This window comes from Choloepus didactylus, chromosome 12 (assembly GCF_015220235.1).
Source record: "Choloepus didactylus isolate mChoDid1 chromosome 12, mChoDid1.pri, whole genome shotgun sequence".
Classification (NCBI taxonomy): Eukaryota; Metazoa; Chordata; class Mammalia; order Pilosa; family Megalonychidae; genus Choloepus; species Choloepus didactylus.
The window spans coordinates 15473879-15491743 of record NC_051318.1 but is presented as its reverse complement, the minus strand read 5'-3'; the positions used below and the strand labels follow the sequence as shown (position 1 = coordinate 15491743).

The window sequence follows — 17865 nt, the reverse complement described above, 5'->3', positions numbered from 1 at the left end:
CTCCCAGCCGCCCCCATAACCCGTTCCTAAGGTTACATTCGCCAAAGCCTTCGCTCAAGGCTGGCCAGGAGATGGGCCAAGCAGGGCCACAAGTCCACATGTGGGATCCAGGGCAGTGGCTGTCAAGGGCTGATGAGAAAATGGGTTGGGCAGAGTGGTGTGAGAGCCACCGGCCAGAAGGACAGAACACGATGCCCCAGAAGTGAGGCAGCAAAACCCAGTGACTAACAATGCTGAGGAAGTCACTCCAGTGACAGAGGGGGGCTCTAGTAAGAGCTGGGATTAAGAGGTGTGGGGGCAGAGACGTGGAGTGACTTCTAGAAACAAGAACAGGGAGAGCCCAGGAGCAGAGGCCAGAGAACCGGGCTCAGTGCCAGGAGGGCTCCTGGCAGCAGATCTGAGATGCCCTCACACAGCAGAGGAGCCTGCAGCAGCCTCCAACTCTAATCCCACCACACGCTGCTCTCGTCCGGCTTCTCCAGGGAGCCGAGGCCACTTCCTGACACTACAGATGCTTCTCTCAGTTCTAATCTCCTCCAGCTCCACTCTGCCTTCCTCCCTGACACCAAGGTTACTTCCCCAAAACAAAAATTTGATTATGTCACTTCCCTGACTAAAAACCGTTAGTAACTGCCCACCTGCATCAAGATAACAACCAGACTCCTCTTTATAACATGCAGCCTGTCACAATCCTACTCTAGTCTCCCTTCCGAGGTCTTCTGTCTCTCCCCTCCCTTCCTCCTGCCTCTGTGCCAGCCACATCTGCCTTCTCCTGGCCATCCCCCCAACCTCCCAGTGCCCGCCCGTTTCTCTGAGCCTTCCTGGGCTCTTCCTGGAGGCCAGGCTGCCCCGGCCTTCCACTCCGCCTTAGGTCCCTGCGATGTAAACGCGGTGAGTGCTGGGATGTTGTCTGACTATTTGTGGCTTTTTCCACGTGCTAAGAATAGTGCCTGGTATGTGATAAAAACACAATAAATATTTCCTGACTGGACCACTACATCTCTGTGTGTCCTCAATAAACAGTTTTTATTCAAATGGATGAGGCTGCTGAGAGCTGCGTGGCAAGTGCCCCTTCTACTCATTTTCCAGACCTGCTTCCGAGGCCCGGGCACCAGCTCACAGCTCTGCCCCACTGTCAGGGGGGCAACTACCAAGGAGTAATTGGGTTGGGTCTCCCTAATCATCCCCAAGCCCCAAAATATGTAGCTGTGTATGGATTATGCCGTTACTTATGGTTTATATGCTTCTGTCATTAGCAGGCCCTAATGCTTTGCAGCTTGATGGACAAGAAGTTTACTACATCAAAAATATTTCAATTTTGTCATCTTAATAACAAAATAGATTATTACTCATTCAGACTAGTTATTCAGAAATTCATCCATTATTCTACAGTTGATAATAACAGATAAACTCATGTACCTAATGGATAAATGACCAAACCAGATTATGCACTTGAAGACATCATGAGAAAAAGAGTCACAAACTACAGTTTTGGTCCTTCTTTTTCTGATGCCATACATTCATTCAAGTTTTTAAAAATGCTTTTTATGTGCTAGGCACTATGCTAAGTGCTGGGGATTCAAAGATGAATATAATTTTATACCTGCACTCAGGGAGGTATAATCTGAGGGGGAAAATCATCACCTGATGTAATATCACATAATCAAAGTTCTAGAGAAGGGGAAGAATATGTTTTCCTTTGTTCATGTGGGCAGTAAACTACACAATGTTAAGAGTTATAATTAGAGCTAACTTATTGTAAGGTATTTTTCATTTTAATCCAACTTATTTTACAGAATTAAAAAAATCTTTGATATTACAATGCACTATTTAAATCTAAACCTCAAAATTAAGGAATGTTCAGATTAGAGTGCATTGCATGGAGATGACAAGCTTATTGGCAAAATAAGATGTAAAACAAATGTTTGGAAGCATAAAGGAAAGAACAAAGGCTTTGAAGGGAGACAGACCCGAGCTTGAACTGGTTAGTACAGAGCATGTTTCCTCATCTGGGAGATGGGGACAAAGGGCTTTTGTCAGAGAATGGCCGGGAGGACTAAATAGGACGTTACTTTGCATATAATGAACAGTAGCCATTTTCAATACATTAGTATATTCTAAGACTAGGATTCCATAGGCTGGTTTTAAAAAGAGAGAGAATCAGAAAAGCAAAGGGAGAAGGATTCTGGGCCTGAAGGTGATTGTAGAGTTTGGAAAAGCACCAATGGCACCACCGAGCACATCATAAAAGCTGACCATCATAACCCCTTTTTTGCCATACAATTTTAACTTCAATCATTTTGGACTTCTTTCCAGGGTTAACATAACTCCAATTTAAAACATAACAAAAATCAAGCAAATAAAAATATGGAAAAAACAATATTCACTTTAAAGAAATCTGCCCTACAGTCAAATTCCATACAATTGAAGATTTAAAAGAATTATTTTTAACAAAGTGTCTCCGCTTCCAGGAGATCTTTCGGGCTTCTCTGTGACCTGCACCAGCTCTGATCTCCTTTGCTTCCAGCAGGCACAGGCAGCAGCTGTCCTGTACTCCACAGCACTCCACCTCTGATTTCCCCAGATCTCCCCACCTCATATGGAAAACACGTGTTCAAGGGTCTTTCTAGTCCCCTGAAAATATGAATGTCCTGAGGGAGGGGCTGGGCTACTGTCTTGCATCCAGGAACCTAAGGATCCTCAGGCACAGCGAAAAAGTTTGTTGGTCTGAACTGCTCAACTCCTTGCGGGCCCCAGCATCAGTCATCAGGACGTCACTGTCAGTACGATGTCCACGCCTTTATAGGCGGTTCTCAAAGCCTGGTCGGCAGGCCACTGGGGGTTCCTCAGACCATCTTGGAGGGGATCTGCAAGGTCAGAACTATTTGCATAATAATACTGAGACGCTATTTCACCTTTTCACTGCCTTGACATTTGCACTGATGGTGCAAAAGCAATGATGGGTAAAACTGCCAGTGCCTCAGCACAAATCAGGCAGTGACCCAAATTGTACCAGCAATCATTGTACTCCTCACCACCATAAACTTGCAGTAAAGAAAAAACAAGATTTTCAATTTCATTAAGAATGTTCTTGATGAAAGCAGTAAAAATTAGTAATTGCATTAAATCTCGATCCTTCAGTACACATCTTTTAGTATTCTGGGTGACAAAACGAAACACGCATACAGTCCATTTCTGCTGCACCCTGAAGGACAATGGTGGTCTTGAGGAAAAGACACATAAAAAGTAATTGAATTGTGAACAAAACCAGACAGTTTTTTTCATGGAACATGATTTTGCCTTGAAAAGAATGACTTCCAAACCAGACAAATGAACGTCTTAGTTATTCAGACTTAGGGATGTGGCAGATATTTTCTCAAAATGAATTAAGCAAACCAGTTGTTTTGAGGAAAACAAGTGACAGTATTTGTTGCCAAAGATAAAATTCAAGCTTTCAATCAAAAATTTGAACTTTGGAAACTTTGTATCCAACACTGTGAGCTTGATGGCAGCCCCAAAACTTACAGGCTTTTCCGAAGAAAACAGTGGTGACGTTAATGAACATGATTTTTTTTTTACATTAACTAATGAAATGTATAAACATTCAGCAGATTTGCAAAACTTAGTAAACCAGTATTTCCCATAGGTAAAAAATGCATTCAAATACAAAAGAGACAAATGGATTTTAAAATAACAGAGTATGACCAGTTTATTGATATGATTTCAGATTCCACACAGCACTACCTTTACAAAACCACCACTTGAGTTTCGATGTAATATCAAAGAAGAATATCCATAATGATCTGGAAAAGCTATTAAAATACTCCTCCCCTTTTCACCCACACATCTGTGTGAGGCTGGATTTTCTTCATATTCCTCAACAAAATAACATATCTCAACAAACTGGAAAAGGAGCAGATATGCAAATCCAGCTATCTTCTATTAAGCAGACATCAAAGAGGCAATATAAGACAATGCTATTCTTCTCATTATTTGTTTTTGGTTTGGGAAAATATAATTATTTCTCATCAAAGGTATGCTAATTAACACAAAAAGGGTTTATTATTTTTAAGCGAATAAATATTTTTAAATTTCAGTTTTAATTTCTAATATGGTAAATCTTAATATGCATAACCCATACAAACAAAAGATTTTTAGGAAACTCGATTATTTTTAAAAGTATAAAGGCATCCACCAAAAAATCTGTGAACTGCTACATTATATAATTCATTAAAGTATCTATTAAATAAGCAGTTTATATCCAAAGGAGAATAGCATAAACTAATTTTTTCCTACCTGCCCAGTTTGATAATGCCTGGCAAATAGGTTAACCACTCGATAATCATTTGCAAAGTACTCCATCAGAATAGAAGGAACCTCTGCAAAATCAGTGGGGCATCTGGTCCCTAAAATGGGGTAAAGAAAAACAGTTAGCACAAATCAAATCAACATACTTATTTTACTTTTTATGTACCCTTTTAAAAACTTTTATTTGTACTTCTGATGAACTATCATAAGTTTTAATTCATTAAATCAATATTTTACTTCTATAAAATTATTAGTTGCAGAAAAGTTTATTATAATCCTATGTATTTTACTTTAAATCAAAAGTAAAACAAAATATTTGCACAGCTGGATAAAACACCTTATAAAGCAGTGGCTCACACCCTCTACAAACAAACCTGTCTTCAGCTATGCTGGCTTCACATGAAACACATATTAAAACCGTCTTACAATTAATATAACATTTGTATTTAATTCATTGAATTCCACTAGCAAATGCTTTTATCCTTCACTTGCTTTTAAAACACTTTATTTTGTGCATTTATTGCTTTTTTGTAACAAAGTCAATCTTTAATGTAGAAAAGCAATATTGTAACCTCAATATTACTTAAAGCTGTTAGAGCTTTTTGGTGGTATTTTATGATTCTGCCCAGCTTGCCTACAGACTTTTCAAGTATCTTCTCCTCTCCTAAAACACTGTGTATGTAAAGTCAGTTAACAAATGCTGAATGTCGACAATTTACTAGGCGGTCTAATGCCAACCATGTATGACAGTGACATAGAGAACAAACAATTAGGAGGAAAGCCTACAATATCATCAAATATGGCCACACCTCAGCACAAAAAAACTAACAAAGCAAGATTACAACTTTATACAAGGGACAAATGTAAGAAAAACACAAAATAAATCCTCTACCATATTTTCTTTACATGTTTGATTATGTTTTCTAATTGATTTTGGGTTTTTTAAAAAAGGCAATATAGTGCAAAAAGAATGAACGCTGAATCTGACATCAAAATATCTCAAGAGTTTGAGTTCCTTAAATCTTAAGAAAATTTCTAGAGACAGATAGTAGATTATAGGTTACCAGGAACCAGGGGGTGGGGAAGAAGAGAGTGTTATTACTTAATGGGTGCAGAGTTTCTGGTTGAAGTGATGAAAAAGTCTGGGGAATGGAAATGTTGGTGATAGTAGCACAATATTGTGAATGTAATTAATGACACTGAATGCACTTGAAAGTGGTTAAAATGGGAAATTCGGAGTCGTATATGTATTACTAAAATAAAATCACACTCTCTTTAAATATCAGTTTTCTAAAAATAAAACCAGGTTAATAACCCCCATGCTTTCCTCAAAGGGTTGTTGGGAGGTTGCTTGAAATAAACTCACGTGAATAGACTTTTAGAACTGTGATGTTCTTTCCATATACATATGTACAGTTATTATTTTCACTGAAGGATGATATTATTTCTCTCCAGATTTTTCAGCATGTCTGAAAGTGCAGGTGTTATATTTGTTTAATAGATGAGGGATGTGATGGTTTGAATCTATCATGAGCTCCACAAAAACCATGTTCTTTTAATCCAATTTTGTGGGTGCAGACTTATTATGGGTGGAATCTTTTGACTAGGTTTATTCCATGGAGATGTGACCCACCAAACAGTGGCTGAGACATTTTGATTAGATTATCTCCAAGGAGGTGTGACCCTGCCCATTTAGGTTGGTCTTGATTAGTTTACTGGAGTCCTTAAGAGAGCTCAGGGGCCAACACAGACCCAGACACTTGGAGATGTAGATAGAAGGATGTGTGGAGATGCTAAGCTAAGAGATGAAGCCCAGCGTTTGCCCCAGAGAAGCTATGGGAGGAACCGCAAATGTTTAAGAGGGAAATGCCCTGGGAGAACAAACAAGGATGGACAAGAGCTGAGAGACAGAAGCTAAGAGAGACAGAAGACCAAAGACATTTTGGAGAAAGCCATTTTGAAGCCAGAACCTGGCAGCAAAGGACCAGCAGACGTCAGCCACGTGCCTTCCTAGCTGATAGAGGTGTTCCAGACACCATCATCCTTTCTTCAGTGTAGGTATCCTCTTGTTGATGCCTTAGTTTGGAAATTTTCATTGCATTAGAACTGTAAATTTGTAACCTAATAAACCCCCTTTATAAAAGCTACTCCATTTCTGGTATTTTACATAACAGCAGCTTTAGCAAACAGAAACAAGGGAAATAAGTGAATTTAGAGTGCCTCCCTTGTTTATCAATTTGTTATACCATGCAATGACAATTTCATACCTTTAATTTCTGAAAAAAAAAAAAAAGTCAGCCTTCAATGTTTTTATTTTAACTTTACTTAATATTCATTGAGTACCCACTAGTATTGGGTTTACCATTGTGAATGCAAAGATGACTAACATACATTCCATGTTCTCAAGAAGCTGAAAGTCCAGAACTGAAGAAAAGTGCAAACAACTAAACTAAATTAAGTAATAAAAATGGAGCATTCACTTAATACACTGGTATTGCATTGATGAACATACAAAGCATGATAGGAACACAGAAGAAGAAGTATTTAATTAGGCATACGACTCACTTAAAAGAAGATTACTATTAGGAAATGGCCAGTCCAATCTCAAGTTTAATCATTCATATCTTAATCTGGAAAAGGAGGTCACAGTTGAGAGGTTTTAACAAGAGATTATGAAAGCAATATATTCAACAAAACTTAAAAGAGAAAGGTGAATTATGAATTAAGTAATATTTGGTCCCTCTTTAATAGAAATACTTCTATCATCTTTAATTCCAAAAAGAGAATATCAAAGACAACATGTATTTGCACCACAGTTTAAAGTTGGTTTGATTCCATGATTACATATTTCATGGAAAATAGACTGTGAATAGGCAGCTTCCACTTCATTCAATGTCTACTCCTATTAAGAGTCTTACGCTAAGCAAGTTCTCTACCCTTACTTTTGGGATGTAAATTCTGTAACTGGATCAGCCAAAAAAATCAATATTTCTACACATTTTAACAAATAAATCTGTCAATAACAGGTTGAGCCCAACAATATCCTAAATACTTTGTTCTGAACTAAGAGAATTATAAATGTGGAAAGTCTCTGAGATCTAGAAGTCTGCATTCACCTGCAAAATTTTCCCCCAGGTGTTTTCAACAAGCTCTGCGAAAAGAGTAGGGGAAGGGCAAGAGTGGGGAGAGAGAGAGAGATTTCCTCAAGGACCATCTACTATCCAACTCTTTCCAAACAGGCTTCACCCAGAGAAGTGCACCAAATGGTGGGGCAGGGCAGAGGGTTAAGAGCAATCTCCCAAGGCTGGGAAAGCTGGAGGTTAATCTGGAAAGCTAGAGAATTCTCTCATGGTCAAAAAACACTGGTGACTGGGCTGTAAAGCCAAAAGAAGTTTCTAGAGTTCCCCCATGCTTTGATTCCCAAGTCCTGTTTAAGAGAGAATCCTGACTTCACCAGAGAATCTTCTGAAACCAATGACAAACAGTAAATAACTGAAGCTGTAATCCCCAACCCCTAACACTAGTGGCTTGACAAAGAGAGAAGCTTGCCCTTTTCTGTGAGCAAAGAATATTTACTGGAGTTTCTGGTTTTTAGTTTTTATTATTACAAGACACAAAAAGACAGAAATCTGTAACTCTTACTCAAGGGAAAAAACAGTCAATAGAAGCAGGCTCACAGATCCCCAGATGTTGGAATTAGTAGAGAATTTCTTTTAAAATTTATAAATATTTTAAAAGACATAGTGGAAGACTTCAACTAGAGATATGAATAAAGCAAATGTGGTTAGGACTAGGGCAAATCAGGCCAAAGGGTAAAGGACAACATTTACCCTTTAAAATGACTTCATTTTAAAATTTCAAATTCCAAGTGAGATCAAGGGAAGAGATGTTTACTTGGTGCAAGATCTATACTTCCTAAACAATTTAACTCAGTTTGTTCAAATACCATAATTACATGGAACTTTTAATAGGAAGTAAGACCTGATAGGCTTGCATAGGTTAGTGTGAAACAGTGATACATCCCAAAGTAATCTGGACAGAGAACAAAAATATATATGCAGAGCCCCCCTGAGGAGTTAGGGGAAAATGCAGAGGTGTTGGGCTTCCTCACCTGGAATGTTGTTGATGTTCTCACAAACATTGAGGACTGGCGGTTTGATGTGCTGAGCCCTCTATCACGGGACTTGCCCTTATGAAACTAATTACTGCAAAGGAGAGGCTAAATCTGCCTACAATTGTGCCTAAGAGTCTCCCCCTGAGTGCCTCTTTTTTGCTCAGATGTGGCCCTTTCTCTCTCTAGCTAAGCCAACTTGGCAGGTGAACTCACTGCCCTCCCCCTAATGTGGGACCTGACTCCCAGGAGTGTAAATCTCCCTGGCAAAGCAGGATATGACTACTGAGGATGAATCTGGACCCGATATCATGGGATTGAGAACATCTTGACCAAAAGTGGGATGCTAAATGAAACAAAATAAAGATTCAGTGGCTGAGAGATTCCAAATGGAGTTGAGAGGTCACTCTGATGGGCATTCTTATGTACTATATAGATAACCCTTTTTAGATTTTAATGCATTGGAACAGCTAGAAGTAAATACCTGAAAGTATCAAACTGCAACCCAGTAGCCTTGACTCTTGAAGACAACTGTACAGCAATGTAGCTTACAAGGGGGACAGTGTGATTGTGAAAGCCTTGGGGATCACACTCCCTTTATCCAGTGTATGGATGGATGAGTAGAAAAATAGAGACAAAAAACTAAATGAAAAACAGGAGGGGGGGATGATTTGGGTGTTCTTTTTTACCTTTATTTCTTATTCTTACTTTTTCTGGTACAAGGAAAATATTCAAAAAAAATAGACTGGGGTGATGAATGCACAACTACATGATGGCACTGTGAACAACTGAGTGTACACTGTGGATGATTGTATGGTATGTGAATATATTTCAATAAAACTGAATTTAATAAAAAAAAACCATATAGAAATTCTATAACTGAATACAATGTCTTAAAAGAATTCATTTAGATGAGTCAATATAAATTATCCAAATGGAAGCATAAAGGGAAAAAATAATGTGAACACACACTTTTGAAAAGCACATGAAAGCTTCACTGAAACGGACCATACGCCAAGCCATAAAACAATATGGATAAATTTCAAAGGATGGAAATCATGAGAGTATTTTCTCTGATGACTGGAATTAAATTCCCCAAAATAGCTGGAAATAAAATAACACACTTCAAAATAATCTATAAGTTAAAGAAAAAATATTTTAAAAATATTTTTAATTGAATGATGAAGAAAATACAACTGTTAAGCTCCTTGAAGATAACATAGGAATAATCTTCATAGAGGCAAAGCTATGTTAGACAAGACTTTAAAAACACTAAAGAAAGAAAAAAGTTGAAAAAATGGCCTTGATCAAAGTTATGAGCTTTATACATCAAAAGATACTGTTAATAATATGAAAAGGTAAGCAACAGACTGGGAGAGCATATATATGACAAAAGATTTTTAACCAGAATATATTAAAAATTCCTACAAATAAATAATAAAAGGACAAATGAAGTACCTTTAATAAGTACATGAAAAGATATTCAAAAGGATTAATCATCAGAGAATTATGTAAATTAAAAGCACGAGATCCAACAAAAACTGCTAAAGTTAAACAGCAAATATTGTTGGGAATGTAGAGCAAGTGGCACTCTTATACATTCCTGGTAGGAAATGTAAAATGGTATACCATTTTGGAAGATTGTTTCTTATAAAGTTAACCATACACAAATTCTATGACCTATATTTTTACTCCTGCCTGTTTACCCAAGAGAATGAAAACATTTCCACAAAAAAGTTAAAGAATGGCATAGCAAATTGGAAACTGCCCCAAACTGGAAACAACTCCAATGTCTGACAACAGTTGAATGGATAAATAAACTGTGATATATTCGTAAAACACAATGAACAATACTCTTTGATAAAAAGAAATAAACTATTGTTACACTCAGCATAGATGAATCTAATACCTTCTAGGCTGCGTAAAGCCAGATGCCAGACCCCAAAACAGTACAAAGTTCCAGAACAGAAGAGTTGCTGCTTCTTGTGGGATGGGAAATGACTGGAAAGGAGTGCAAGAGAATTTTCTGGAGTGATGAAAATGTTCTATATCTTTATGGACTGGAGGTTATTACATGGGCATATACATCTGTCAAAAATCATTAAACCATCCACTTAAAAAATCTTTCCATTTCAACGTTTTTTGCCCTAGGAACATATATTGTTTTTGAAAAACTTAATTCAATTACTAGAAATGAAGGTATATTTGATTTTCCTCCTTTGAGATGTTCTTAGGCTTACAGGGCCAATTCAATTTAAAATACAAGTCCTGGGAAACCCTGGATTCACACCTCTCATTTTTCATAAATGATAAAATTGAGATTCAGAGAGGTGCATTTAACCACTTATGCAGTAAGCCCAAATGAAACTAAAATCCAGGCTATTCTCATCCACCACCCCCAAGACTGCAAACTGATGGTCCATAGGCTGAATTCAGCCCATAGACATGTTTTGTTTGGCCTACACAGTTCACCATAACACCCTTCTTACTGTCCCCCCAATCCTGAAGGCCATGTCACTTTACTCATTTCACTATTTATTATAAGAGTTTAAATGAGTGAATCTGCATTTGTAAGGCTTTGCAAACCATGATGCTTTTAAAGGACTGATCACAGAAAAGCTAAAAACTAGAAAAGCCCCCTACATAAACTATTCCCTCATTTTCATTTTAAAATATTAGATAACTAAGTCAAATGTTAACAGGACCATACTTACATTTACAAATCAACAGAACCATACCAAAAAAAATTTCTTTACTGCTTCTGATTACACTGTGTCATTTTTTTAAAAGCAATTATTCCAGTTACAAATCACTAATCAATCCAAACACATCCATTAGCTATCATGCATTTATCCACTGATTTATTCACTCACTAACTCCGAGGCTGGTGCTAAAGAGATACTTACTTACACACACCTACCCACAAACTCAAATTCCATATAAAAACTATAAAGTGCAAAATGGTGCACACCCAAAAGATAGACAACTGAGACTCATTCCTCGTGACTAAAAAGGAGCTGTCAGGAAGGAAGGAAAAAGCGCAAGAGGGTCTGGCTGCATGATGGCGGTAAGGACAATATGAGGTAATCTGAGAAAATGACCCCAGGACACGACTAAATGATCGGATTATCCAAATCAAAGGCTTTTTTTTCTGATTTAAAATAAAATGTATGCTTTTAAAGGATCATGTTAAAGAAAAGTCCCTTCTTCATGGCTCACCAGTGACGTGTTGATAACGAGTACGTCCCAGCATTGAATGCATGGCATGTCCCATTTCATGGAAAAGGTTTTCCATCATTCCAGGAGTTAATAAAGTGGGTGCATTCCTTAATGAATGGGGAAGATTCAGCATAAGGACTACAACAGGGAGCTGATAGTCTCCATTTTCCTTTACTCTGCCTCCGCGGATTGTAAAATGGCAATCCTTTAAGAATCAGAAAGCATAAAAGGAGAAGAAAACATTAGGTGGTGATCTAAAGGATAAAATAATTAAAATGAATACAAAACTATACCAAAATGCATGAGTTCAAATTTTAACTGAATTCTATTTCCATTCTATTTAGTTAGTTATAGACACTTTTCCCAACACATTTTATTTTGCTAAAATTTTGATATTTTACAACATCAAGAATAATACATTGGCATCTGCTAATGCTAATGATTAATGCATTCATTTGTTCCAAAAACATGTATTGAGCTGTGCCGCATGCTGGAAATGCAGTCAACAAGAGCATAGATCTATGCCCTCAGGAAGCTCACAATTAAGTGGGAAGGGGAGACATCTGGCTGCTGGGTGAAGTGACACTAGTATTACTGAGCTTCTTCCATGGGTTAGGTAGTGAGCTAGGAAGCACTTTCTCATGCCTATTGCCCTTACCATGGGCAAGTGAAGGCTCCAAATTTTCACAAAGCAAAGAATCTGGGTTTTTTTTTTTTTGGTTTTTCTTTGTTTTGATTGGCAACATGATTTTTGTATTGGCATTCAGTTCTCAGTAACAGCATCCAAAGGTGTCTGTTCTTGTAGCCCTGCTACAGGACTGCACTGGGTCAAGGGTGTATGCTGCTGGTGTCTCCCGTTAAATGAGGAGGAGCTGTCAGTGAGAATTGGATTTGCAGCCAGGTGGAGGGCTGCAGGAGGTGCCTTGGCTGGGGGGTGGGGGTTGGGGGATTGGTGATCTCAGGTGGCCTGCAAACACATAGGTAGAATCTCTTGCTCCTAGCCCACAAAAACAAGATTGCTGGTAGAGACAGTGGTGGCAGCTCCAGAAGAGTAGAGGAAAGGCTGGGATGCTACATCCTTGACGGCTTCACAGGCACATGTTATTGCAGCTCAGCAGGGGGAGATGGTCTGGGTTAGGTTCAGACAGATTGGTCCCAATGGGTCCAAAGGAATCCAAGAACGCTCCCAGGGTCACAGTGCCTGGGGGAAGCCAATTTGGAAGGCCTGAGTATAGGTCAATGCTGCTCTTGGGAAGCCAGATCTCAGGGGATCCACAATCATGCCACCTCTTCGACTCCCCAAGGGGCCCAGTTTTTCTCCCCTGACAGCAAATGGGCTGAGGGTATGACACCAGGGAGGCCCTGGCTGCCTGGCAGGTATGAGGACTCACAAATGTCAGCATTCGTTATTGCCATCATTATTACTGTGACCCAGATAAAAGTGTGATGCAGATTCATGTGATTATTTCCATAAACTTGTTAATTTTAAATTCTACCCTAATATCAAATTTATGTAGTTAGGATCTAGCACTAGTAACTATTATTATGGAACTACAATTATGAGATATAGCTATAAAGTTCACATAAATAAAAATTAACTGCTGATTACTTCTAGGGAGACTACTTGTAAATAAAGAATCACCTGATGTGGTTTATCTGCTCGATGAAAAAAGTCGCAATAGATGTATCCCAACAATCCTTCAGTTTCATGAACCACAGCCTAGGAAAAAACATTTTAAATTTAGTGGTGAATAAGGTTATCAGAAACTCTAAAAATGATGTTAAAAACACCTTTAAGACAAGAAACTGATACAAAAAATCTATAGCTGTAATGAGACATTTTATTACATTATCTCTATATTTTCTCTAAGAGAGACTCTATTTACCCCACATTCTCTTTTGTTCCATCTTTCCAATGGGTTTGATTTGGGAATTCTGTCTCCAGGACAAGAAATCCTCCCAGTAGGTTCTTTGTCCTGACTGCCAGTCCTCTGCAAATCCTCAAAACATGCTATACCCAAACCTTTCCTCTCCCACCCAGAAAGAATTGGGAAAAAGCACTGGCTAGACAATTTGGGAGGCTCCTAATTCTTTTTCCTTCAAATCACAAGATGTAATGGTATATGCCCATTGTACTTAGAAACAACAATATGTAGCTTCCGGCTTCAGCTGAAAATCAGTAATATTTTGCCCATCTCCAAAAGAGTCTAGAAGTGGGGCACAGCTTACAGGAAAGATTCTTCACTTGTCTTTTTTTTGTCTATGTCTTTTGTCTATGTCTTTTTTTTGTCTATGTCACAGCTTGATGATGCTGCCAAAGGGAATACCAATTTTACACTTTAAAAATGTTGCAAGAATATATTCAATCATTCAACAAACATTTACTGAGCAACTACTCTGTGCCAGGAACGGTTCAGGACATTTAGGATACTGCAGCAAACAAAACTGGCAAACTGCTGTCCTAGCAGTGGGACTTGGTTCCACAGCTAAGGCGGAATTTCTACAATTGATCAACTTCTTCATTTTTGGATGTAAATATTATATACACAGACATTTAGGTAATTAAATACAGTGGTGAAATGCCCTCCCATTCTAATTATCCTTTCAATTCTTCTCCAATTCATGTCCACAAAATGTAGTCTAGAAACATCAAGATAGCTCACGGTTCTTGAAACATAATGACAGTAGCACAATGTGGTAAACTCATGTGCAAAAAAAAAAAAAAAAAAATTATACAAAGTCTTAGCGGTAAACTGATGGATCAACAAATCCTCAAGAACCTTACTGAGGAAAAATAAAAATACTCACACCTCAAATATAGTAGGCCCTAATAGGAGAAGGATGGATTCTAGGCTTGAAGTTGTTGTCAACTAAGCCAAATAACTCAGAACACAAGATATACATTAATATATGATGCAAAAGTAAGTCCCTACCACAAGGGAAGGGGATTTTTAGAAAGAGAGGAAAAGTGACTAAGGCAATGGATTTTAGAATTATCCAAAAGGGACACTAAGCACTCAAGGAATATAAAAGGTAAAGGCAAATTTTCTTATAACTAGAATTCATGAACATATGAAGATACATATGTGAAGATTCAGCCTTCTATCAAGTTCCTAATTTTTTTTTCAAAGAACTAACTCTGCTCTTATACATTTATATTAATTTAAGGCAACAAGCAATTTTAAAGAAAACTGTTTATATAGTGTCCTAAAATCAGAAGCACCAATTTGGATTCTTCATGACTCCGAAATAAGGTGGGACACACTCCATCAGGGCAAAGTTCACTCAGGGATAGAACTGCTGTTAAGTCAATCACCAAACACAAAGCTAAAGCAATACTCCTCACACTCGCTGGGAGAGCTTACCAGTTTCCGAACATCTTCACACCACACCTCTCCTTTTTCAGGCTGCTCTGCGTACAATGAAATCCCAAAGAGCTGGTTAAACAAAATATTCAGACCTTCCATGCACGCTCCAAGGGAGAAAAAGGGACAATATAAACTGGGCTCGATATTATACCTAAGAGAAGGGAAACAGGTTCAGTAGCATTTTTGTTTACTTCAATTAAGGTAAATTCGGTTAACTTTTCATTTAATATTTAGGATCCCTGTAGCCAAAGAAAGGATTTGAAACATAGAAGAGTATTTCTAACTTTGGAAGGATGTTCAGACCTGGTTTTCTTCAGAGGAAAGGCAGTCTCGTTATTCCAAGTAATTGAGGCAGACAGACTGTCCCCTAAACTTGATCCCATTCAGGTTATGCACCGTCTCAATTAACTTAATTAAGCAGCCTATCTTGATTAACCACACTGTACATATTCCTTTATGTCTACTAATACACAAAATATGATCTGTTCTAGATGTTATGATAAACCTCACTTTATAAAATGTGCTTCAGTCTAGAAAACTGTGCCTCTTATCACATAAATATTAAATAAAAATCTTGAGGCACACTGAATTTAAAGTTATCATCTGGTAAAATACTTGTTAAGGCAAGAAAATGTCTGTAAAAGAAACAATCAGATCTTAATTTATCTGTTTTGTAGTTACGTATCTCAAATTGTTAAACCAACATACTGATAAAAGTTAATTATTCTTCATTCAAAAATAATTTTTATAACCCATACATTCCAACACACACCAAAGCATATCCAGGATATTTGATCTGAATGTTCATTTTTGAGTCATTAAGTAAGGCCAAAATTTATAACCAGAGCCAAAAATAATGGCTCTAGTAGAATAACAGTAGGTGCCTTCATATTTCCATTTCCTAGGATTAACAAAATATATACAGACTTAAGATATAAAATATATACCAACAGGCTTATCATTAATCAAGTGATTGAATTTGCAGGGTGAGCAGATATTGAGCATACATTGTGCAACCGAGATTTCAGCTATAGAATTCCAGGAATTTACAATTTAATTTCTGATCCATTTTTTATAACAGAATCTCAGTGATGAACAAGACATTTGGGGCACAGCATCCTAACTCATAGATGCATCCGTTTATATATGTAGTAGTCAGAAAACCTGCCAGCCAGAGGAAGGAGATGGAAAGCAAGTCCTTGTCACCGAGGAACTCATAGCGGGAGGCAGGGAAGTGGACAGGCGGCCTGGGGGTTCCACAGCATGGGGTCACGGGCAAGAGGCTGAAGGGGTGAATGAACCGACCCCGCCTAGCCGAAGCCAGAGAGCCTGAGAGCTTCCCTGCGGAGTAAGGCCAGCGGGGGAGGCTTCACAGGAAGGGAAGAAGAAAGAACAGGAGTCTGCAGGGTTGGAAGGGCAGAGAGGTGGAAGAAGGGAGCACCATGAGGGAATTCTGGGCAGAAGCAACAATGTGACGGAAGTATGATGGCACGAAAGAGTGTGGTGACTTCTAGAAACCAAGGGTGGGGAAATACAACAGAAGTAATGAGGCTGGGGATCAGCGAAGAGAAGTCTGGACAAGGAGACAGGTCCACAGAAGAGAAGGCTGAGGACAGTGGGCCTAATTTTGTAGGCCAGAGGTCTTCCAGCTTTTTGATCATATACCAACCTCATCAATAAAATAGTTGTGGAGGGTAAAACCTTCAAATAAGTATATTTATATATTTGCATATTGTATGAATGTGCTGCTGTCCCTCTACATTATGAAACAAACAAAAGAGAAATCTTAAAGGTTGAGATAAAGAAAAATAAATACAAGGAGATGCTACAACATTTTACTTCCATCCCCTTGGTGAGTGCCTTAAAGATAGAGGGACCCCTACGAGCTCACAGGAACTGGCTGGGCCAGGAGCAACAGATGAGCCAGAGGAGCAGGTTCCAAAAGGTGATGCTGAGAGGGGAGGCAAACTAGAAGGACTCCAGAGAGAGTAACCGCCTGTGGGGCCCGCAGAGTGTCCTGGAGTCACTGTCATCACCTGTTGAGCCCATGGGATGTGACACGCGCCCAGGCACCTCTCCCTCTGCCCTGTCCACCTCTGTGTACCCCACCTGGATGTGACTTTGGGTAGGAAGGAAGTGCCTTGTTACTAGGCTGGGATAGCTTTAAGATGGTATGTGAGCAGTAGCCTTGAAGTGTTCAGTATGGGGAAGGAGATCCTCTATCTGCTAAAGAGCCCCAGGTTGGAACGAGATGCGCAGGTCTGAATCCTGACTCCACTGTGCGGTCACCAGCAAATGATTCCCTTCACTGTGCTGCAGTTTCATCATCTGTAAAAACAGGGTAATAACTATTGCCTACCCCACATAGTGGCTGTAAGGTTTAAATGAGGTAATAAAGAGAAAGGTCTTAGGAAAGTGCACACTGAGCACTCAGTAATTATCAGATGCTGATGAGGAAGAAGAGGAAGAGGAAGAGCAGGAGCCAGGTAGCCAAGGGGAGGAATGTAATACTAGTTATTCTTTATTTTGCCCAGCCCTATTGCACCTTCTGTTGAGGAAAGAACCCCTCTTTCCAGGGGTTTGAGTGGCCCTGCCCACACGAACACCGCTCCAGTTCCGGGCACAAACACGTGGCCTGGGCCTCGGCAGTCTGAGTCATCCTCTACACCCAGATCCAACCTTTTCTCAACTCCATCCCTGGATCTTCCAGGTACATGAGTCTTTCACTTCTCTCTTTGCTTAAGTTAGTTTGAATTGGGTTTCTATAAATGAAAACTGAAGTGGCCCTAAATAATATATTAGCCACCTTTTGAGTTTAATAGCTTTAAAAAAGATTCCTTTTTAGGTGATATGGCACAG

The 17865-nt window shown here is 38.8% G+C and overlaps 1 protein-coding gene across 1 annotated transcript in view; it reads right to left on the bottom strand.

Annotated features, from left to right (window-relative positions):
* Window positions 1-17865, bottom strand: part of LOC119507126 (mitochondrial intermediate peptidase) — a 215638-nt gene that overhangs the window by 124756 nt on the left and 73017 nt on the right. Inside the window, exons 11-14 of the mRNA XM_037800230.1 lie at window positions 15004-15157; window positions 13281-13358; window positions 11639-11843; window positions 4297-4406 (exon numbers count right to left, since the gene is read on the bottom strand). Coding sequence (XP_037656158.1) covers window positions 4297-4406; window positions 11639-11843; window positions 13281-13358; window positions 15004-15157 — 547 coding nt within the window. The remainder of the gene's footprint in view (window positions 1-4296; window positions 4407-11638; window positions 11844-13280; window positions 13359-15003; window positions 15158-17865) is intronic.